The sequence below is a fragment of the Micropterus dolomieu genome, linkage group LG01 (genome assembly GCF_021292245.1).
Source record: "Micropterus dolomieu isolate WLL.071019.BEF.003 ecotype Adirondacks linkage group LG01, ASM2129224v1, whole genome shotgun sequence".
Classification (NCBI taxonomy): domain Eukaryota; kingdom Metazoa; phylum Chordata; class Actinopteri; order Centrarchiformes; family Centrarchidae; genus Micropterus; species Micropterus dolomieu.
In genome coordinates this window covers 51,442,297-51,466,094 of record NC_060150.1, presented here as the reverse complement: position 1 = coordinate 51,466,094, position 23,798 = coordinate 51,442,297, and the positions used below count along the sequence as shown (strand labels likewise).

At 41.6% G+C, this 23,798-nt stretch overlaps 2 protein-coding genes across 2 annotated transcripts in view; one reads left to right on the top strand and one right to left on the bottom strand.

Annotated features, from left to right (window-relative positions):
- LOC123969148 (nidogen-1-like) overlaps window positions 1–14,469 on the top strand; it is a 65,634-nt gene extending 51,165 nt beyond the window's left edge. The window contains exons 13-20 of the mRNA XM_046046274.1: window positions 301–540; window positions 646–818; window positions 3,454–3,580; window positions 4,875–5,046; window positions 5,166–5,323; window positions 5,422–5,545; window positions 7,059–7,171; window positions 10,401–14,469. Of these exons, the coding sequence (XP_045902230.1) occupies window positions 301–540; window positions 646–818; window positions 3,454–3,580; window positions 4,875–5,046; window positions 5,166–5,323; window positions 5,422–5,545; window positions 7,059–7,171; window positions 10,401–10,537 (1,244 nt within the window). The 3' untranslated portion in view covers window positions 10,538–14,469. The remainder of the gene's footprint in view (window positions 1–300; window positions 541–645; window positions 819–3,453; window positions 3,581–4,874; window positions 5,047–5,165; window positions 5,324–5,421; window positions 5,546–7,058; window positions 7,172–10,400) is intronic.
- A 3,306-nt stretch (window positions 14,470–17,775) lies between these two features.
- tbce (tubulin folding cofactor E) lies at window positions 17,776–23,376 on the bottom strand (the record flags this gene model as incomplete). Its single annotated transcript, XM_046049255.1, has 6 exons — window positions 17,776–18,272; window positions 20,006–20,097; window positions 20,223–20,282; window positions 20,418–20,486; window positions 22,961–23,099; window positions 23,185–23,376. Coding segments are annotated over 6 exons (648 nt in total), but the record flags the coding sequence as incomplete, so codon positions are not given.
- Between the last annotated feature and the right edge of the window lie 422 nt (window positions 23,377–23,798).

The window sequence follows — 23,798 nt, the reverse complement described above, 5'->3', positions numbered from 1 at the left end:
AAACTGACATTCACACACTGGCAGAACAGCCACCAGGGGCAATTCGGGGTGCAGTATCTTGCCCAAGGACACTTTAACATGCAGCCTGGGGGAGCCGGGGATTGAACCTCCAACCTTCCAATTAACAGGCAACCCGCTCTATCTCCTGAGCCACAGCTGCTCCTTTAAAAGCGTATCAGTGCTGACAGAAACAAAACACTTCTGAAGTCCAAATTAAACCCAGATTCTGAAATGAGTCCCACGCTCGCCTTCAGCAGAGCTCTCCATGTTGCTAACAGCTGCAGATGTGTGTGTTCGCAGAGCAAGAGAAGACCAGGTGTGAGAGTCACAGAGAGAGTGTCCAGACCGCCACCTCCACCTCCGGGTTTTTCTCCTTCTTCAGTCCTCGGCCGGCCGTCGGTCACTATGTCCCTCAGTGTGACGAACATGGAGCCTACCAGCCCACGCAGTGCCACGCCAGCATCGGACAGTGCTGGTGTGTGGATGCCAACGGCCAGGAGATCCCCAACACCCGGACCGGACCCGGCAGCACCGCTCTATGTGAGTCATGATTATTATACCTCTACCTCCATGCTGTTTGTCGTCTCAGGGATGCAGGAATACAGTCTGCCTCACTTGAACAATGACCTTTCCTCTCCTACGCAGGTATTGACCATGCAGTGACTCCTCCTCCGGTGGGTCCGACGCCGCGGCCCGACGTCCACCCTGTCACTGCGGGAACACACCTGCTATTCGCTCAGAGCGGAAAGATCGAACACGTCCCTCTGAACGGATATAACATCACAAAGGAGGAGGCCAAACCTCTGCTGCACATCCCCGTAAGACAACCTTAGATTACATTTCACCACAAAAAACACCAACAGGTTTTAGATCTTTTAGGTGACTTAGACTTGACAAGTGCTGCCTTAATGAGCGGTTATTAACCCTTTTAAACCTGGAAAACAACAAGATGGATGTTGTGAAAAGAATTATATGAATTTGTTGTAAAACACACAAAAAATGCTAGCTCAGGGTTTTTGCACCATTTTGAAACTCAATTTGAGATGTTTTACGACCCCAACAAACATCAAAGTGTTGAAACTATTTCTTTGATAGAAAGCAGATGGAAGACAGCTCTCTTTTAATGAATGATGCATGGCCATATTTGGCAACAGAGGCGTTTTTATTTTTAACACAGACGAAGGACTTTGCATATTCTGAATCAGGGTACATAGAGACTGTTTACACATCCACATACAAAAACTACGTGGGAGGATATACAGTGTTATGCAAATACAATGTGAAAGTCTGACAGCACAGACAGGCAGTGTTGTGCATAAACATGCTCAAACAGCACCGATCATTGAACATGCTCATGTTTTTGGTGAACTGATCGTGTCCGTTTGTGAAGGTGAACTCATCGACTGCTAGGGCTGGACAATAAAACAATAACAAGAATTATCGCAATATCATTTTTTTTTAACAATATAACAAATGTTCAATAAATATTCAATAAATGTTTGATTTTTTTCACTTGAATCATGCACGAATTAGGAATTTTGAAACTGAAAAAAGTTTTTACTCGTGCATATTTGTTGACAAAGACTTTAAAATAGTTGTGTTGTGAAGTGATCCACTGTTTGGCCTCAAGTGTTGACCATAAAGAAGAGTTTAAACCACTGATGGTTATCAGGTTTCTTTAACTTTCACTCAGGGGCAAATATCAGCCTTTAAACTCCAAAGAAATTACAATTTGATACTTATGGTGATAATTATCAATATCGAAGGATATGAAACTTTTTATCGTGATAACATTTTTGGCCACATTGTCCAGCCCTATCAACTGCTGTGTTAAATTTAACATAAACTACTAAAACAACAGAAAGGAGAACACATTATGAAGAAAGGTAGTGAGGAATCGATGCCAGGTGGGACTTAACTTTCACTTACTGCTGAAGAGAGAGAGGTAAACATGGATAATCCACGGAGGAAAACAAATTACTGTGAAAAGAGACACTTCAGAAAGTTATATATGTAGTAGTTATAGATCAATCCATTAAACTCACATCTTCCAAGCCCAACTGCCTATATTGAAATATATAGCCAGACGTCAACTACTGCAGCTACTGTAACATAAAACTTATATTAATGGGCGTTGTCTAATAGTAAGTTAATCAAACAAATACACAATAATTAGACGTTTTATCGTAGGCCTCTGTGCGTAAAAGTTTTCCCACCAGCCATAAACGCTCCATTGGCAGAGCAAATTTAGGGTAAATTTAAGACACCTTAATTTCCCTGATTTAAGATCTTTTAAGACTTTTTAAGGAGCCACAGGAACAATTCTGGTTCTGAATATTAATCCTGTTTGTGTTTTTTTTAATCAAATCCTGCATCAGCTTCTTATCACATTATTTCTGTAAGACAAGAAACCAGAACATTCAGCAACAAGAAGAAGAGTCTACAGCCACGCTTTGAGGCTGTTCTGTACTGAGCTGAGCTAAATGCTAACACCAGCATGCTAACATGCTCACAGTGACAATAGGAAGCATTAATGTCTAAACCAAAATTTCTGCCAATCTATCTAGTTGAGATATTTTACTGGATACTTTAAAGCTTTGACCTGCTGGTAGCGCTAGAGAAAAAGTCAATGGACTACCAAAATCGCTAGGATCCCATCGCCTGGGGATGATGACTGTCTGTAACAAGATTTCATGGCAATCTATCAAATAGTTGTTGAGATATTTCAGTCTGGACCAACGTGGTGGACCGACACGGCCATCCATAGAGCTATGCTGTGAGCACGGTTAAAAAGATGCGCCACTTTCAGCACATAAGCTCCGAGCTTTCTGCTTTCAAGGACGCATGTTTCTTAAGAAATCCCTGTTTCTCCTAAATTTAGAAACAAGTCTCGATATCCAACCTCACTCTGGAGGTTTTTGATTGAGCTAGGCAAGCAGGTTCTCCCTGCATCCAGTCTTTGTGCTAAGCTAAGATAAACATGTCCTGTCATCAAAAGAATGTCCTGTCATCGATAATCGTCCAAAATGTTGAGACTTTTCCTTCAACAATGATCTTCGTTTCAGGGGAAAATGAACAAAACTCTGTATTTCTCTCCGGTTGTTTTTGCCGTTATTCCTGTCAGGAAGGGGTTAGGGGTAAACACTGAACGATCTTTGCTTCGGAGGGTTTTTCTGATGACGACATTAATTCCTCGTGTATAGATATTAAAGGCGAGTCACACAGAGTTACTGTTTGTCCTGAAAGCAGTTAAACCACTTCTGAGCATTCCTGGTCGCTCTGAAACAACCCTTTAATTGTTCTTTAACAGATTTCAGAGCAGTTAATGTGCTGCAGCTGAACACAAAGCTCTCCGTCAGCATCGAGTCTCTTGACGCCCTGTCACTTCAGACAAAAGACTCTTTGAGGGGGTCTCCAGATGAATGAAAGCTTCTGTCTCTTCCTGTCTCTCAGGACCGGGTGGTGATCGCTGTGGCTTACGACTGCGTGGAGAAGATGGTTTACTGGACCGACATCACCGGGCCGGCCATCAGCAGGGCCAGTCTGAGTGGAGGAGACATCATCCCGGTCGTCACGAAAGGTAAACCGGACGCAAAGGGACTACAGCAGGGAATGAAAACAACAGGAAGTCACTTTCAGATCTGCAGCCTGCAAGTTACATCCAGAGCCAATGTTTAAGCCCCTTGACGTTACGGATGTTACCAGCTGAACTCGCCTGCCGCCCTGTCCTCAGTTTTCCATCGCAGATATATAACCCCTTCAAAATGTCAGCTCGTGTGTCTCGCCCAGTGTCCGCTGAAGAGAGACAACTAAATTAGGATGAAACCGCTTTATTCAGTGTCTTTAATGTTTTAATGAGCGGGTCCGTTTGTTTTGGAGAGGAGACGACCTCTGTGGTCACTGGGCTCCCGGTAGAAACCTCCTTAGAAACACAGAAGGAATCCCAGTGTTTCCCCTACCGTTGTTTTGAAGGGGCGCCCCCCCCCTGAAAGAATGACGAAAATATATATAATTAGGCTACGTCCCCCCCAAAAAACAGGCGTGCGAGATCAAGCGTTTTTTACACACAAACGCAGGGAATTTGCTTCTCACTCATTGCCTCAAAAGTCTTGAACTTTAGTCGCGCAGCGTTGTTCTGGTGGTTACTGGAGCTACTTCTGTCCTGTCTGTGTGTTTCAGCTTAGCAGCTCCTCCACACAAACACACACGCTGTCATATCTAAGACGGCACGGTAGCAACAGCTAACAAACTCACAGAAGTGAAACCGCATCGGAAAATACAAGACGCAAGATCCTTGTAGATTTCGTGACTGTGTGAGCGGAGTCAGATAATCCGTTAAAAAAAATTAAAAACATATGTTTGGTCAGGTTTGTAAAGGATGTGCGCTACCCGTGTGAGCCCCATCACACCCACTAATATCCTGTGTTCAGCAGCATATGAAGGCTGTCAAGTAATAACCTGTTTTTTATAGGGGACAATTCACAGTACATGCACTGCAACAATGTATTCATTTTGAATTGTCCCCTAGTAAATCCTACTGTTGCAGTAGCCTACAGTTATTATGTTTGTAATAGTTTGTTATTGAAATGAATAAGTATTTTCATGATACATCAAATTAATTATTAATATTATAATATTAATTAATATTTCCTTATTGAAATTTTTATTTACCAACACACTCTTTCAGATGATAAAAGATGCTTAAAATTGACGTATTTCATAGGGTACCATGAAATAGTACCAGGGACCACATTTGCTTTAAAAGAAAACAAAATAAGTCCAGTCCGGATCATCAGAGACAGAGTGTGTGACGGTGGGGCGAGCTGATGGGGTTGATCCAGAGTCTGAACGGTGTCTGAACCTTCCCTCCTCAGATCTCCAGAGTCCTGAAGGCATCGCCATCGACCACGTGGCCCGTCTCCTCTTCTGGACCGACTCCATGCGTGACACCGTGGAGGTTTCCAAGCTGGACGGGAGCCAGCACCGAGTCCTGTTCGACACCGATCTGATCAACCCTCGACCCATCGTCACAAACCCGGCGTACGGGTAAGTTTTAAAAACCGAGCTCCTGGTTTGAGTCCAGAGGAGAAGAAATGTGATCGTTGAACCTGAACAGAAGCAGGAACAGCGGTAATGATGACGGTCTGACTGGTTTTGTCCGGCAGGCGGCTGTACTGGGCAGACTGGAACAGAGACGGGCCTAAAATTGAGATGTCCAACATGGATGGGACAGATCGGACTGTCCTGGTGAAAGACGACCTGGGGCTCCCCAACGGTCTGACCTTTGATCTCGACAGCCAGCAGCTCTGCTGGGCCGACGCAGGTGAGAAACATGTGACAGGTCATCTCATGTGTTGGTGTATTCCCGCTCATGCGTTCCTCACTGTTGGCGATGGATTGATCGACTGATTGGGTCTGCAGGTACCCGTAAGGTGGAGTGTATGGATCCTCACCGCAGGCTGAGGAGGACGATCGTTGACGGGATCCAGTATCCCTTCGCCCTCGTCTCCTTTGGAAGAAACCTTTACTACACCGACTGGAGGAGGTAACACACAAAAACACACCAGGGCTCGACAATAACCAGTAAAAAGTAACGTCGGGACAGTTGAAATAGCAACTCACTGGGCCGATCGGGCCGGTGCAAAAACATCAGTAGCCTATTAAAAAAACGAAAACGAAAAAATCGCATTAGAAACTCAACATCCTGCAGTTGTTCTGCAGTTCATGGCAGTTGGCTAATCCAGATTTGTAGTGTGACGAGTGGTTGTCAAAAGTTATTTCTTTAATCTTAATCAAGCGACAACCTCTGAGTCTGAAAAGTGAAACCATGCAGATGGAATTTCAACCTGCATCCTCTCTAGCAGCCAGCAGGGGGCGACTCCACTGCCTGCTGTGTAATTGTATAGAAGTCTATGAGAAAATGTTTCTACTTGTCAGCTGATTTATTCCCTCAGTAAACACTTTCCTGATGAGTTTATGGTCTCAGTCGCTAGTTTCAAGTCTTCTTCAACACAGCATGATGTTCATTTAGTAAACTATGGTCCCATTTAGAGGAATAGAGACCAGGAAGCAGGGGAGGCTTTAGGGCGGGGCTACAAGGTGACTGACAAGTCGCTACCATGGCAACCTGATTACATTTTAGTTTAGTTTTTTTTTTTATATCCAGGATGTATTTAATAACCGATTAAACATGTTAACAGTATAACATAACGTATAAGTCTTTGGTTTTGTTGTAACATTGATAAATAACTTTTGGAGGGAGGGCCAGTAAGTTTCAAACCCACTAGCCCGGTGGGGCCGGTTGCAAAAAAGTTTAACGTTGAGCGCTGCAGACACTCTTGTCAACAAAACCACAACTAAAAAGTATTTTATAGAAGTGTTTGCTTGAGAAAACACTCCGCCTTCATTATTGTTCTTTATACTTTCAGCCTTAGTAACTAATAAAGAACTAAAACTTAAAGACTCTTAAACTTAATCTGTTGCCTCAGAAGGTAGAACGTTTTCACGACCTGCAGCTTCAACCTGAGAGAAATGAAAACATGTTTGTGCCAAAGATGCTCCGTCTACATAGTGAGATGAACATGTGGTCACATGAGTTCACACTTTGTAAAATGAGCTGTGTTTCCCCGCAGAGACTTTACTTGTGCGGACCACCCAGGTGTGTTAACAGTAAGCAAATGTATATTTGGCAGAGAAACACAGGGAGAGACATTATGTGGTCTTACATTAAAATACGTGGACACGGTGGATATTTTAACAAACGGACCAGATATAATATGAATGAAATGTGACTCCTGGACCTGAGCTGAAGTCAGCTGATGGTTTAGTGTACGTTCCCTCTGACTGTACAGCGGCATTACAGAGTGAACCTCGTCGTCAACATGATTACGATGAAGCTGTCCACAAACCTCAGTCACACGTCCATTAACCGGCTGAGTGGATGTGAAATAAACAGTCCTGCTGTGCCGTAAACGCTGCGTTGTTTGACTGGAACTGTCACATTAAAGTTAAGTGTGTTCATCAAACATCTGCGTGTGGTCTCTGTGGTTCTTTTTCAGGGAGGCGGTGGTCTCTGTAGACCGCCACTTGGAGAAAGAGATGGGGGAGTTTCTGCCACAGAAACGCTCTCGGCTGTACGGCATCACCACGACACCGACGCAGTGTCCACAAGGTACAGTTCAGATACACGCAGCAGATCGGTTTAGAACAACACGACCTCACAGCTGAACAACTAAATAGGTTGATTTTAAAGTCTCTACTAAACAACATAAAAGACTGTTGCACAAAAAAACATGTGCAAACGTTGGCAAGTGCCGGTTCAGTAAGAGGTGTACTGGAACTTCTCAGTACGTTGTGTAAGTCACGTGATGTTTAACACGTGGTGAACGTTGTAAAAAAAGGTTGTAGTTTGGTTAGTCTAGGCACCAAAACCACTGGGTTGGGTTTAGGAACAGATTGTGGAGAGTACATCACGTAAGTAATCTACAAAACGACTTAAAACATGTCACCTTTGACTCGAACCTCGGTCTCCTGAGAGAAAGTCCTGAGTTTACTTGACTCATCCACTCCACCACCTTCTTACTGTGCATTCAGACCAAACGCAGATTCGTTGGACCGTTGCCGAACACAATAAGTGAATAAACACAACCTGCGATACAGCAGTGTGAAACCAAAATAAACATTTTGCTGCGATTAAATAGCAATAAACGGATCAAACTGATGCCGAAATAACTACAACATGATGCAGATTTGTTAAACATATGAATTCATGCTTTGTTGGGTCTGTCAGAAAGACAGCAGGACAACAACTTTAAAAATGTTTGTTTTCTGAATGGAGTTTGGATCAATCAGGGCTGTACTATGCTAGCTGGAATCATGGATTTTGTCGCACTTTATACTACGTCACCTGACTTCTTCTGCCTCGAGAGGTCACGGCCTAACAGGAAACATAAATATGGGTCATAATAAGCTGCTGCAGGGTCATCATGCTTGTGCAAGTGCAGTAGAGCTGAACGATTATTGCGATAATTGTGATTTGATGGAACACGATTAGCTAATCGTGAAGGCGGCGATTAAAATGTTACATGTTACAACAACAAACAAAACCATAGGAAAACATGTGGGATCATGGTGTCAGCCGAACAGACTGGCTATGCCGCATCTTTTTCCGGCATCAACTCAGACTGAAGTGTTTAAGCAGCGCAGCGTTTAGCCTACACGTTAATTTGTCATTCTGTGTGCTTCAACTACAGAGAACAGCTCTCTGTGAGCCCGTTCTGTTCCGCTCTCTGCAGGCTAATGTTACATATCCATGCAGCATTTCAGAATAAGAGCATTTTGCCTGGCTGATTTAGCTGACTTGTTCAGATTTTGCTTATTTGTTCAGTTGTCCTTTATTTTTGTGCTTCTACTATAGTTAAGTAGCTACGTAGTTAAATTATTTATTTCCTTTGTCTGTTTTAACTGTGTTTATTCTTTATGTACGATCGGGAGTCTGCAAAGGGTGTTTTATTTTGAAAATTGACCGGATTCTCTATGCCGTTCTATGTCTGACTTCCTGCCCGGTTCATCTGCTCTGTTAGGGTGACGAGACGTCCCGGAAAATTCGGGACAGTCCCGAATTACGAGCAGTTGTCCCGACTCCAGTCCGGTTTGTCCCGAAAATTTGACTTACCATGGTTTTTGATTACAGCCTAATGAATCATTAAATACTGATCGTTGTGTAGTTCTCTTGCTCCAGCAGGGGTTGCAGGTTATCTTTACACTGTCTACGGCTTTGTTATAGCCACAAAGTAACACTCGTGCTCTGTTCCCCTTTTTGTTGTCTTGTGGAAGTCGCAGGACAGGGAAAGTGTAGCTTCAGGCAGCCACAGTCGAGAGAAATTCAATTCAACATCCAACATGCGTGTTGTGCAGACAGATGTGACCGTGCACTGATGAAATTAATAAAATAAATATCATGATTTACACACTGTAATATATCTGCAGTTGTTGTGTTTTGCCTAATGACAGACAGGTGACCTTTTTAGCATTGTGTTTTGATTTTCACGTGTTAATGTTCATTGACTGTACCGGTGTCTGAAAATGGGTTCATAAAAGGAGAGTCACCCTAAAAAGTCTTGACTGTGCACGTTTGCAGGTTTGACTCATGTCAAATCAAACAAACTCAGTTCCCCACGTACGAAGACCAGGCCCCAGAACAGCTCTGTGGGATCCGAGCAGTATAATGTACTCTGTGACCGTAGTAATCGATTCCAGGCGCATATAGCATGCAGAGGGATGTAAGCGTGGGAACTGCGGGGTGAAGTGACCACGAGGGGGGGCAGCTGTGGATATGGAGACTCACATCTGGCTCTGGGCCCATACAGCCGTCAGTGTCCACCTGCTGGTTTCTAAGTAATGCTGACGGGTTTCAGTTCACAATGATGAGCTGTTCATCTACTTCCTGACGTCTCTGTTTTACTCTGCGGCATGTTTAGTGATCAACATCACCAGAAACTAACACCTCCCTTTTCTCAGTTTGGTGAAGTCTAGCAGCTGCTGTTAAGAGTGAACAGCCCCAGTCACACTGAATCTGAAATCAACTTAAAAATAAACCCGTAGACGCTGACCTCTGTGGCCTCCATGTGACGTCGTATTATTCTTCTGAGCATACGGGTCTCTTTCAGGCCGTGGCCACTTCATTTACTTTCTCAATCATTTGGTCTGTAAAGCATCAGAAAGCCTGTCTTATTATTAAGAGTGAAAGGGTGACATCATCAAATGTCTTGACACCAGTCTTTAACCCCAAAAATAATTACATTTACTAAAATTTAAGACCAAGAAAAGCAGCAAATCCTCACAATTGAGAACCGGGGACAACAAATATCTGTCATTTTAGCCAATTAATCGATTATCAAAGAAAGTTTTAGATTTTTCTTTTTCTTTTCATCAATGATGTGTTGCAGCTCTGGAAAATGATAACATTTAGCATGTTAGCATGCTATTGTGGGCTCAGTTAACATCATGATACTAGAGCTACAAGGACTGTCGATTGATTGATTAGTTCGCAACTATTGTGATAATGTATTTAATTGGTTTGAGTAATTTTTAAAGAAAAAAATAGTAAAGATTCTCTGATTAAGCTTCTTAAATGTGAATATTATTAAATATGGTATATTTTCATTCAGGACATTTGAGGACGTCCTCTTGGGCTTTGGGAAACATTGGGTCTATAAAATGTCAGAAATGTCAAACAATCAATTGATCAAACCTCTGTGTAAGGTTAATGAACTTTAGATGTGATTATTATAATTTTTTCTATTATTTATATTTTAGGCTGATGCGTCTGCAGCTTTCTGACAGAAACCAAACTTAAGTACTAACGACTTACTGACACTGTTTCCTTCTCCCCCCGTTAGCCTACAACTACTGCTCCAACAATGGCGGCTGTTCTCACCTGTGCCTGCCTCGGCTCGGCGGGTTCACCTGCCGCTGCCCAGACGCCGCCACCGCTACCGCCACCACCGCCGGCCGCTGTGAGGAGAGGAACCTGTGAGGCAACGATAACACTGCTGCTGCTGGGAGAGGAAAAAAAACAAGACAAACTTAACTGAATTTATGGTGTTTTTCTACTTTTCTTACTTGAATTGAACATTTGTACGATCATTTCTACAGTTTTAGGTGTTTTTGGCCCCTGAAAGCTGTTCACTGTATTTATGATGTCACACTTCAGCAGGCCCAGCTTCCTCCTGTTAACTGTTGAATTCAGACATAGTTTATAGTTTTATAATCTGACTCCAGGTTGTTTTATACCAAAGTAACACTAACTCTGACACAGGGACGTTATAAAAAGGCAGCAGGTGACCTAAAAACACTTTTTATTTGAAAAGTTTCTGAACAATGAACTTCATGTTGAGTTTTTATTGTATTTTAAAAAGTAGTTGCTCCTTATTGATTTCTATAGATGTGGTCTGAAAGGTAAAAACAATCAGGTGTTATTCTAGCAACCAAATACTTGTGGGAAGCAGGTTCCCACAGGGGAAAAGTGCCTTAAATATTCCTGAAAATGACATTTTTGTTCTGCAGAAAAACCAGTGAGAGCTTTTGTGATCAGTCATCTCGTACTTAATCAAATCTACAACAACATGACAATCATACCGATCTGCCAACGGGCTTCTGGAGGTAAATCTGATCACATCAGCTCCAAGGCTAGCTTGGGAGTTGTGGCATGAATTTAATTTAACAACTGTTCAGTGAGTTCAAGAGTGAAAAAGCAGTTTGGCAAATTAGCCACAAGAATGCAGGAAAACAAATGTCTGTAGAGTTAATCCAGATTTATTAATTGAAGACTGGAGACGTTTGTAGGAAAAGAAAACTACAATCAATGGCGAGGGCAGGCGTGGTCGATTTACAGTGTGAGTGATCTTTCGGAATCCATCCTAAAGCTCCATCCACACTACTATGTTTTTGTTATAAAACTCAGATCTTCTGCTACGTTTCCCCCTCCCGTCCAGTCAAAGTCTGAAAATGCTGCAGAAGATGTCCAGTAAATAGTAGAAAAGGTCGATCATTGTTTCCCAAATCCCTAGATGACGTCCGTAAATGTCTTGTTTTATCCACAAACCCAAAGCGATTCAGTTTACTGTCACAGAGGAAAGAAACCAGAAAATATTCACATTTAAGCAGCAGGAATCAGATAATTTTCACTTTTTTTTTTCTTAAAGAATTACTCAAACCAATGAATCGATTATCAGAATGGTTGGCGATTCATTTAATAGTTGACAACTAATCGATTAATGAACAAGCTCTAACCATCAGAGGCCTGTTAAACTTGTGATGAGGTGAATTACAGTCAAACTGGAGACTAAATTTCTATTTTGTAAGTTTTTAAAATGTTTAAAACTACCAATCTGAAATTACCCTATATTTTAGCAAACCTATATGATAAAATGAGATGTTTTCTAAACTGACTTATGTTTAGTTTTTTGTGAGCCACCATGAGCCTGCGGTCTGTAAGACTTTACTGAGGGCTAAAAAAACTTTTATACTTAATCTGTTGTTTGTGCTAAGACTCACATTGTATTTTTTATATGAAACTGTAAATAATTACTTGATATGCAGATGATATTCTCTGATTTTTGAATTGTGCTTATGTTAGCCTGAGCTCTACCTGATGATTACTGTGAAGGTGTGTGCAGGTAAAGACCAAGTTCATGTTGGTTGGGTTGTAGCTCCTGTATTGTGCTTTTCATGTAAACATCTTTTTCTTTTTTTACAATGAAGACTTGTTGATTAGTTCCAGGCGCTGATATAAGTCAGTGTTTTCATCAAAAACTAAATAAAAAAACAACAACAAAAACCTTGGACGTCTTTAACTGCAAATATTAAAACAAAATCAGATTTCTAATAAAACTTTTCCAACCATAACCATTATGAAATTGATTTTAAAAATTCTGAAACATTCTAAACATTCTATCTCAATTTCCTTAGAAAGAACTTACATCAAAAGTCTTGCCCATCATTAAAGAATTGTGACTAAGATAGCGGTTAATATTTTACAGTGTAAAAAGTTCTAGAGAGCCTGAGACCCTCTTTTCTGCCCCATGGGACCTTATTTCAGAAAAAAAATGTACGCTAATCAACAGTGAGAGACAACTAATGTTTAGATCCCATTTGAATTGTGTCCTGAATTACACACTTGATGTTTGTCAGTTTAAAAGATAATTTAAGTCAAGAAAGTCGCAGTTTGTCATAAAACAGTAACATTTTGTTATTTGTGAAACCGCTCAATGAACTACATCTCTAGTCTCGCACAATATACGTCACTGACATGTTAGCGCTGTAATGCTAAGCTAACGTTCACTGCTTACTTGCTACTGGCTAGGTAACTTAGCTATGTTCCACACATAGATGTATCTGACCTGATGTGTTTAATCCAATCCTCCCGGTCCTTTCATCAACATCTACACATGGAAACTTATTGACATTAGCTTCAGTGATGTTAGCTCCAATGACATTAGCTTCAGTAACATAAGCTTCGGTAATGTTATCTTCAGTTACGTTAACTTCAGGCTTCAGTGACATTGGCTTCAGCGTTGTTAGCTTTGGTAATGTTAGCTTTAATGACATTAGCTTCAGTGACGTCAGCTTCACTAACACTGGCTTCAATGAAGTTAGCTTCAGGCTTCAGTGACTTTAGGTTTAATGACATTAGCTTCAGTGACGGTAGCTTTGGTAATGTTAGCTTTAATGACGTTAGCTTCAGTAACACTGGATTCAATGACATTAGCTTCATGCTTCAGTGACATTAGCATCAGTGACGTTAGCATCGGTAACTCTAGCTTTAAGCACGTTAGCTTAAATGCCGTTGGCTTCAGTGACATTAGCTACAGTGAAGCTAGCTTCAGTGATGCTAGCTTGAGTCATTGAGTGAAACAGTTATGACGTCACATATGAGACTTTTGTGGTCTTTATAATTACGTATTTTTATCTTATACTTCAAACAGTTTTACAACAAACTGCAACTTTCTTGACTATACTGACGCGTGTAATTCAGGACTCAATTCAAACGGGATCTAAACATTAGTTGTCTCACCGTACATATTTTTTCCGTATATTTTTCCGAAATAAGGTCCCATGGTGGTCCAACGGAAGGGGACGGACTCTATACACACCGATACAGATATATCCATCCATATCCATCTAAAATCATCTATGTCGATGTGCAACCAAAACATTTTTTAGTTTCCCCGGAGTATCCCTTGTGTGTTATTCACCAAAACTTTTTCCTCCACAAATATTTTCAGCATCCTTCTGACAGAGATGACAATTCATAAGTAATTTGACTTTTATTTTCACCAAGGAATTAAATATAAAGACATTACTGGTTTGTTTACAAAATATTATCTCAAAAGGCCAAAATGTCTTTCAGCAAAACTGGCGACAGGCGACGTTCATTTCAAGAAAGAAATGTCCCTCACATTTCTTTGTAACTGTTCACTTACTGGAGCTTTTACAGCAGCAGGAAGAAAAGTCCGGCCTGGAAACACAAGTGTCGATGTCTCAGATGTAGAAAGCAATGATAACATGGCAGCACAGCACCGGGCTCGGCATGTTGAAGGTGGAGTGAAGAGCAGGTTAGCATAACGTTGGGAAACTCCACTCAGGTTTTTTGGAAACCTCATCAGGAATGGACAGTGATCAGTCTGACAGGGCTGCACACGACAACACATTGAATACCACAAGAAGTTCATTATTAACCACGATTTTATATTAACAGTTGATGGCATTTAATATTAACAAGTGCTTAATACATAATGAAAGCAGTGTCCACGACTACTATAGTGGCAGTAATCGGTGGCGTGCAGCCCTGCAGACTGGTTTCACATCACGTCAGGTCTGTGTACATGAAGTACTTTTTGTCTGTATTGACCATCAGCCATTAACAGCCTGTGCAACCTCAATAAAACCTGTTTTTTAATGAATACACAGAAGCAGTCTGGTGTGTTGGGTTTCATGTTGTTATCTCATCCTCTGTATCAGTGGAGTACGGGGTCAGAGGTGACACGTTTCATTCCGATGCAGCTTAAAGGAATACTCTGTATGGAGTATTGGATGACTGATACGGGTTTTTCAATGGACAATGTCGATATTTTGACCATTAAGACAACCAAAGCTACCGTCATAGAAGCTAATGTGATGCTTACGTGACTGAAGCTAATGTGACTGAAGCTAACGTCAGTGACCTTCCATGTGTTCATGATGTGATGAAAGGACCAGGAGTCGTTACATCTGTAAGTGGAACATACTGTAGCTAATTAGCTAGTAGCAAGCAAGCAGTGAATGTTAGCTTGCATTACAGCGTTAACATTATGGTAACGTATATTGTGCGACACGAAAGATGTCCATTAAACGGCTTTATTGTTTTTTTGACAAACTGCGACTTTCTTGACTTAAATTATCTTTTAAACTGACAAACATCATGTGTGTAATCCAGGACACAATTCAAACAGGATCTAGGGCTGGACAATATGGCCAAAAACGTTATCACAATAAAAAGTTTCATATCTTTCGATATTGATAATTATCACGATAAGTATCAAATCAGTTTTTCTTTAAGGGCTGATTTTTGCTCCTGGGTGTAAGTTGAAGAAACCTGATGGTTAATTGTGGTTTAAACTCTTCTTTATGGTCAACACTTGAGGCCAAACAGTGGATCACTTCACAAATCTGAGGTAGAACATTCAAAACAATTATGATAAAATCTTTGTCAACAAATATGCATGAGTAAATGTAAATGCTTTGTATGTGTAAATCACCTTTTACACTATATCGCATTCACCAGTCACACACATTCTTACATTCTGTGAGCCTAAGTGCTCAAACAGAAACTAACATTCATATACATCCATACACTGGTGGAACAGCCACCAGGATATTCGGGGTTCAGTATCTTGCCCAAGGACACTTCGACATGCAGCCTGGAGGAGGCGGGGATTGAACCGCCAACCTTCCGATTAACGGACAATCCACTGTATCTCCTAAGCCACAGAGTAAAATTAAGTAAAAGTTTTTCAACCCTTTTTCCTCAACAAAATCAGTCCTAATTCGTGTATGATAAAATCAAACATTTATTGAATATTTATTTAACATTTGTTATTGAAAAAAAATTATATTGCGATAATTATTGTTTTATCGTGCAGCCCTAATGGGATCTAAACATTACTTGTCTCTCACTGCTGACTACCATACATACATTTTCTGAAATAAGGTCCCATGGGGGCTTAAGCTCTCTATCAGCAGATAATATCAAAATGCCAGATATTGGCCCAACTAATCGTTCTATCACTAGTCTGGGGTATCACACTCACCCTCTGCAGGTTTGAAATGTGGCTGTTGGTTTGCTCCATCATGGAGGACGGAGGCTGAAGCCATCTTGGATTCACAACAGAGATCCAGAATTAATAAAAAACACACGTCAACACTTCCTGAGAAACTAAAAACAGTGGGAGTAAAATATTCTCCAAACATGTCTGCTTGAATATTCTGTACTTTCTGAGATAAAAAAAATTAGCACTTTGAGATTTGTTTCAAATGTAAAGTGCTTTACAAATAAAATGTATTATTATTCTTACCTATGGATCCATTATTTCTATTAAGTGATTTTTAAAAGGATAAGTCTACAGTTATATGTTATTTTATTATTATTAATTCTTGATGACATGTTTGTCCGTCTCTCAAAACTGTCAATATTTGTAAGAGCTCACAAATTCAAAGCAGCTGGTCACTGTAGTGTTTTAACAGACAGGAGGAAAAGATTTGTTTTGGTCTTTTCATGGAACTTCTTCCCAATAAAAAAATACATTAACATATAGAATAACACCAGATGTATCCTAAAGAGTCAACTTCACAACACTTGCGAAATTCAAACAATTCAAGGTTTTGGCTTTTATTTAAAATTAGTAAGCAACTAAAATATTTTAGCTTGTTACTCAAATAAAAATGTTATATCATATTTCATATATCATAACTAACACAAATCCAAACCAGGATGTTATTACTGTTATAAATATAATGTTTACGTCCCGAACTAGCTTATCTGGTAAATTAGATTTATCAACTTACAAATAAAATAAACGTTTTTATGATAACTGTTTTAGATGTAAACAATAAAGTCTCTGTCTACTCTGTCTAATTTAATGAATGTACTAAAGATTACTGATGGTTAAACTCAGCAGGCTCCTGAATGAACATGACAGTGAAAGATTTCTTTATAAAAATATAAAATAGTTTGTTAAATCAGAAACTACTAATGATGGAGGTGTTTCACTTACTGGAGATAGAAGACACCCGGAAGACTTGTGGCAGAGACAGAAGCCTGCACACTCGTCAGTCGCCATGTACTCCAATATTTCACTAATTCATTACATTTACCCAAGAGGACGTCACTCTGCAGCTTGTGATCTCACTCACAGAGTAGCTGGTGTTCAGTTTGGTTTGTTTTGGATTTTGCATAAATTATGTTTTGCATATAAATGATAGAAGTAATAATGAGCGTATTAGTCCTTTACTGAATGTTTGGGGCTGTAAGGAGGGATACAGCTGCTGCTGCCCTCTGCTGGTTGAAGTTAATGATAATTCAAACGTCTCTATGTGAGTTGTATTAAGATGAGGAACATGGATGTGGCCGTTTAATCCTAAAACACTGATCAGCTCAGTGTTGCTGCTCTGTTTGTCCGTTTATGTAACAGCAGCAATCAGCAGGACCAGCTAAACTGTTTCAGGTTTACATTTTACTTCTTCTCATTAAAGAGTCGTGTCCCCTGTAGCGAGAAGACACCGATCACCTTCTGATAACTGAAAAAAACTAAATGTGCTGGGTCCTTTAAGTAAGATTTCTTTAAATCGGATTGTCACCTTTCTTTTAATAAATGAAACCTCCGGCCCTACTACCTGTTTTAAAGTTTGGGTTTGTAGACTTGATTAAGCACCACTAAACACAAACATTTCTGTTGATTTACTTGCTTTCTGCAGAGCTTCCATCTCACATGGTCTGAGTAAGGCAATATAACTTCCTAAAGGTGAGGAAACGCTTTACCACGAGGATCTGTCGCACTGATTGTAAATGATTTAATTACTGTTTAACTGTGTTTTCTTGTGTGAAAGAAATTTCAATCCTGTGTGTGCCTTGCACATGGACAAATTGACAATAAAGTTGACTTTGACAAGTTTTTTTTTTGTTTGTTTTGTTGTTTTTTTTAGATGATTTGAAATCACAGGAGACTGACTACATGATAATATATCACACAGTTTATTACACTGAAATGCTGACACGGGTTATACAGCTGAAGCCCCCGACTCAAACCAAAGCAAAAAGTGTGAAAGGTCTATTTATTCATTAAATCCTTAAACTTGTTGGTGCAGCTGTAGATTTCCTCTGTGATGTTTCTAAATGAAGTCCTGAAGGAAATCCAAGCGGACAGACTGACATGTGTCATCCTGGATTTGCTTCGCGAGCGGTATAATTTCTGAAACAGGCGTTAAACAGTCTGAGCGTCACTCTGAAGTGAATCCACCTCTCTGAGTCCTCTCCAGCAAGCGTCCGCAGCCTGCTGCTACATCTCAGTCTGACACAGAAGCAGCTGAAGTTCTGTCTCTGCTGTGGACCAGGCTCGTCCTTCGCCTCCTGGTCCGGATCAGGACCAGCGCACCAACACCTGGTCTCCGTCCTCTATGGAGTAAAACTGTAGAGTCTTCAGGTCGCTGTCGATCTCAAACTCTGTCCCCACATTCTACAAAGAAACGGAACTTTACTTTAGTACGTTGGCTCAGGAAGAAAACGGTGCAGGGCTGATCAGGAACTCAACCGGGTCCCAGGAACATAACTGGGTCCAAGTATTATATTGTAAGAACTGTTTTATGCTAATCCTAAGGGGTTTTATCACAGTGGGGCAGTTGTGCCGAGCCGACAGCTAAGCCGTATTCTCATGGAGCGAATGTTTCCTCTGCACGTGAAGCTGTTCACCTTCAGGAGGTGTGACGCCCACTGTAAGAGTCTGTCGCTGTGGCTGTTTTGTATGTTTCTGCGGACCACATGGTGTCCTTTTCTAGTGGATTACACCCGTTTTTACTGAAGAACAGCACCGCTAAAGCCCAGAGCAGACTTCTCGACTTTCAGCGTCGGCAGGTCGCTGTGCTGTTCATGCTGTCTTGATGTAAAGTTTCACAATATTGAGAGTTACTGCAATAACGATATTCTTAAACACATGTGACAACACAGGTGGATGGGTCCTGGTTCTGATACATTTCCCCAACATATAATTAAGTATTAAATGTTGTGTGTGCTCACACTTGCATGTGACAGAGCAACTGGTCAAACATGATTATTATAAAATGGTTTCAAGAGGGCTTGAACACAACAAAGCCACACAGCCAACGGACGACATTTTCACAAAATAAAGAGCCACCCAAACGAGCAGCGGAGGGAGGCTTCAGCAGACTACGCTGGATGCAGCGTGTGGGAGAAGCAGATAAACAAAAGCAAGACAAGCGATCAAACGCCACAGAGAAGTGGAGAGCTACACGCTGCATGCTGGTTAATATTGGGGAACATGTCGTGTCCTATTTAGTAAACAGTAATAGATTCTGGAAACTCATAAACAGCAAGGATCAGTCTCTCTTCCAATGATTTGTGCTGCACGTCGCGTACAAAAAGTTAAAGAAAATTTCAACTTTGTCGGTGGGCGGGTGAGTGCGTGAGGTGAGCACTTCAGCTCACTCTAACAGGGACACTTGCTACTGAACACAGACTGTTTCTGCTGATCCCTGAAAACAGATCTATGTGTTAACCTGTCGCTCAGAAGGAGCCTGTTATGATGTTCTGATCGTGGCTCTGGACTCTAACTTGTTTTAACAAGCTAGATAAAGGTAATGCCCTGGCAGTGGCAAATAGCTTCGTCGATTACATTAATGTTTAAGTTGAGATTTAAACGAAATATTTTATTGCTACTGTGTAAAGGGAATACTGCTGGTAAAAAGCTCCTTATATGTTTATGTTATGGCACTTTTGTGTATATAGCAGTACATTTAAATTAAAAGTGCGCAAAACACTACTTTAGAATTCATTATTCAATTTTGTGCGTAACAATGGGATTAATTGCATGATTAAAAATTTTAATCATTGTTCAGCACTATTTTTTATCAAAATTGTAGCGGGCTGCTCTCACTGGCTGGATGTGGATGTCGAGTCAGCTGACTCCTCCAGATGCTAGATATCTGTCTGGCGTCAGTGAGTAGTGGTGCTGGTTAAAAATACACTGCATCCTTCAACATCCCACCGCTTGGCAAGAGGAAAGCTTTTAATGTGCAGCAGCAGGAAACGTTTGTATTTGCATCTGCAGTAACTTCACACAGCTGTGAGCAGTAAACTGTGAAACAGGTCTGATATCTGACGGGAATGAAACTGAACTCCAGAGTGCAGAGATTCAGGTAGAACCTCCAAACGTAGGGAGAGCTGAGCACAGACCTTGGGGCTGGTGTAGGTGAGCTTCAGATCTGCTGCAGGAACCTTCAGCAGCCGGTACAGGAGTCCCTTCACCTTCTGCACCACCATGGAGTCTGCAGGACAGACGGACATGAATCCAGATTCATTTAGAAAACTATTTTTCCTGAAGACACAAATGCTTTTTTTAGTTTCAACAAACACAGAAAATCAACCTGACTTTCCTTTTCGGCTGTTTTACCTGGAAGTTTCTTCTCGATTGGTTTCCGCTCGGCGTCATCAGGAAACACGAACACGATCTCTGGTGAGGAGAGACGAGGAAAAAGATCAGTGTTTCTGTGTGTGGTTTTAGTCTGCTGGAACCACAGCGTGTTTACTCATGTATGTTTACACTAGCCAATCAGAGAGCAGCTAGCAGAAAGAGGGCGGGACTAACTTAACAGCTGATTCTTCAGGGCAAACGGCTCCGGCTTCTTTAGCTCGCCTTCCTCTGGAGCTCCGTACTCTGAAACACAAGACAAGATGTTCTTCATCATTATTATCATCAGAGGAGACTAAATAATAATAAACTTTATTCATCTAAAGGTATTTTATAGTGTATATAATACAGTACATCTCAAATATGAGAAGTACTTTTTTGTCATCTATAGATTACAAAAAAACAAAAACCAACAGTACATGATTAATTTGCTTTGTGTGGGAAATACTCCCCACTCCCTACACACAACTACACACTGAGCATCAGTGCTGTTCAGAGGTTCAGGCAGAGAGGGAAATTCACTCCTGCATGCAAGTACCTGTTTTATTAAAAGTTTACATGAAATTAGTGGTGTCCTGAGGGGCTGGTTTGTATAACAAACGTGCTGAGTAGGGACGTCACAGTCGATACCAAGCGGGAAGCTTTCGGTGTGAAACGTGAATCCAACGCAGTTGTCCCTTAAACCTGCATTCTATAGAACAGCCAGCAGGGGGCGACTCTTCAGGTTGCAAAAGAAGTCCCGTTCCATTAGAAATAATAAAATGTTTCTACTTGTCAGCTGATTTATTCCCTCAGTAAACACTTTCCTGATGAGTTTATGGTCTCAGTCGCTAGTTTCAAGTCTTCTTCAACACAGCATGATGTTCATTTAGTAAATTATGGTCCCATTTAGAGGAACAGAGACCAGGAAGCAGGGGAGGCTTTAGGGCAGGACTTCCCTGTGATTTACAAGTCACTACCATGGCGACCTGTCAATCAGGCTAGAGTGACTCGTACCCACGGCCGTGTAAATTTAACCAGCACTGTTCGGCCAAACTTCAAAACGGCGGTCCACAAACCAACGGGTGACGTCACCATGACTACATCCACTTCTTTATACAGACTATGGTTGAAACCAAAATTCTAAAAACATGTCAGTACTTGTTTCGCCAGGTGTGGAAGGCACCGGGGATCCAACATGTGGAAGATAGCAACAAGTGCAGCTGCAGCTCCGCGTTGGCAAGTCCAATAAAAAAGAGGCGTGGTTGGAAACCGGGTGAAGTTAGTTTCACGGCTGTTTCCTTCAACAGCTCCGCGTCAAAGCCTTCTCACAGTTGGAGAGCTGATTTAGGAAGACGTTTCACAGTTTACATCACCCGAAAATAGGGCTGCAACTAAAGATTATTGTCATTATCGACTAATCTGCCAATTAATTTCACGATTAACTGTTTAGTCTATAAAATGAAATTGTGAAAAATGCTCACCACAATTTTTTTCAGAGCCCAAAGTGATATCTTTAAATTAAATTATTTATCAAAAAAGTTGTCTATTCATTTTCGTTGCAGCTCTACTCTAAATCACCAAAGATGACGATGCAGTTTGCATCTCTACGAACTGAGCGTCTGTCTGACGAGCCTGTTACGGTAGGAGGAGTTAGGGACCGTCTGAAAAGGTCAACACGATCCATTTCATTCATCAATAATTTTGTTTATCAACATAAATATCTCCAACTGACATAGTGACCACCCTTAAACATTTGACAAAGCTAAGAAAATTAAGTTATTAATTAATTAATCTAATATGCACAGTGCAGGGTTGTAATTTCTGCATCAAACCACATCTCATCCGTCCTGGTCTTCGTCTCACAGCTTTCACAGCTGTTTTTGTAATCTTCATATGTTTTTCTTAGAGGAGGGGATGTTGATGTACATGAGGGGATTTATTGATTGGTTTTAGTTTTTTACCGTGGTATCGAACTGGTATCGAGAACTGTGGAATTTTACTGGTATTGGTTAGGGATGGCCGACATTGATATCGGTCCGATTCTTACCCAAATAGCTGGAAAGGTTATCGGTGACAACGGGCTGATGGATGGGCCGATCCGTTCACTTCAATGATGCGTGTACTAGCTTGGTATTCTCAGTATGTATATCATGGCAGAGGCTGCGTTAACTTACTGGAGCAAGAGAAAAAGAGTGTGACGGAGCAAGCGACCAGACAAGAGTAACTATCTGACTGGCTTTTACTCGTTGCCGTGAGCTGAAAGCTAAAAGGACGCAGGGCAGATGGCGAACATGTCTTCCTTCTGTTGGACTAGTAAGTAATAACTTATTAGCTGCTTACAGTGTCTTGTGTTGTTGCGGCGTTACTGTTAGCGCTCCTGTTGCTTGCTGTCCAGTTTTGTTGGCAACCCACATTTCAAGCAACATTTTCCTGCTGGGGGAGAGCCCAAGCCGAGCGAGCGAGGAATAAAACCGGACGTCAGCAGCCTCCATAGCAGAGGTGAAGAGACCGTCCAATTGACCGATTGGCCAATACCCAAAGCCCAGGAATCAGTATCCGTATCGGACATGAAAAAGTGGGTTCGGTAATGTCTACTAAATTTCTGCCATTGTGACATCGCTGTTGCTGAGTAAACACAAAAGTAAAATCTCAGTGTGTTTGTTCTTGTTGTTCCTGTAGCTGCCTCTAGGTGTCACCGCCTACTCCTTTAAATCGTGGCAATTGTGGGCGTGGCTTACTGTCGATGATGCTCAGGTAACGAGGGTGCTGGCAGATGAACTGGCTGCTGGGCTGAGTCCCCCCGCCCGCCTTCAGCCACTCCTCCCCAAACATCTTGATGTAGTCGAGCTCCGCCCCCCTCCTGTCATCAGGGCGGATCTGATGGAAACCATGGCAACGGGTCAGCATGATCGCAAATACATACATATAAACATACATACACACATACACAGGCTCAGCTGACCTCACAGCTGTTCAGGACGACCAGTCGTCCCAGTTTGGCGATGAGCATCTGATTGGCTGTTCTGTTGTTTCCATCGCTGCTCACCAGTCGGTTGCCACGACACGAAAACTGAACCAAACTGGGTAACTTCGCCAGCTCGTCCACCACACACCACTGAGAGAGAGAGAGAGAGAGAGACAGAGAGAGACAGAGACAGAGAGACAGAGACAGAGAGACAGAGACAGAGAGAGAGAGAGACAGAGAGACAGAGAGAGAGACAGAGAGAGACAGAGACAGAGAGACAGAGACAGAGAGAGAGACAGAGAGAGACAGAGAGAGAGAGAGACAGAGAGACAGAGAGAGAGAGACAGAGACAGAGAGACAGAGAGAGAGAGAGAGACAGAGACAGAGAGAGAGACAGAGAGAGAGAGACAGAGAGAGAGAGAGACAGAGAGAGACAGAGAGAGAGACAGAGACAGAGAGACAGAGACAGAGAGAGAGACAGAGAGAGACAGAGAGAGAGAGAGACAGAGAGACAGAGAGAGAGACAGAGAGAGAGACAGAGACAGAGAGACAGAGAGAGAGAGAGAGACAGAGAGACAGAGAGAGAGACAGAGAGAGAGAGACAGAGAGAG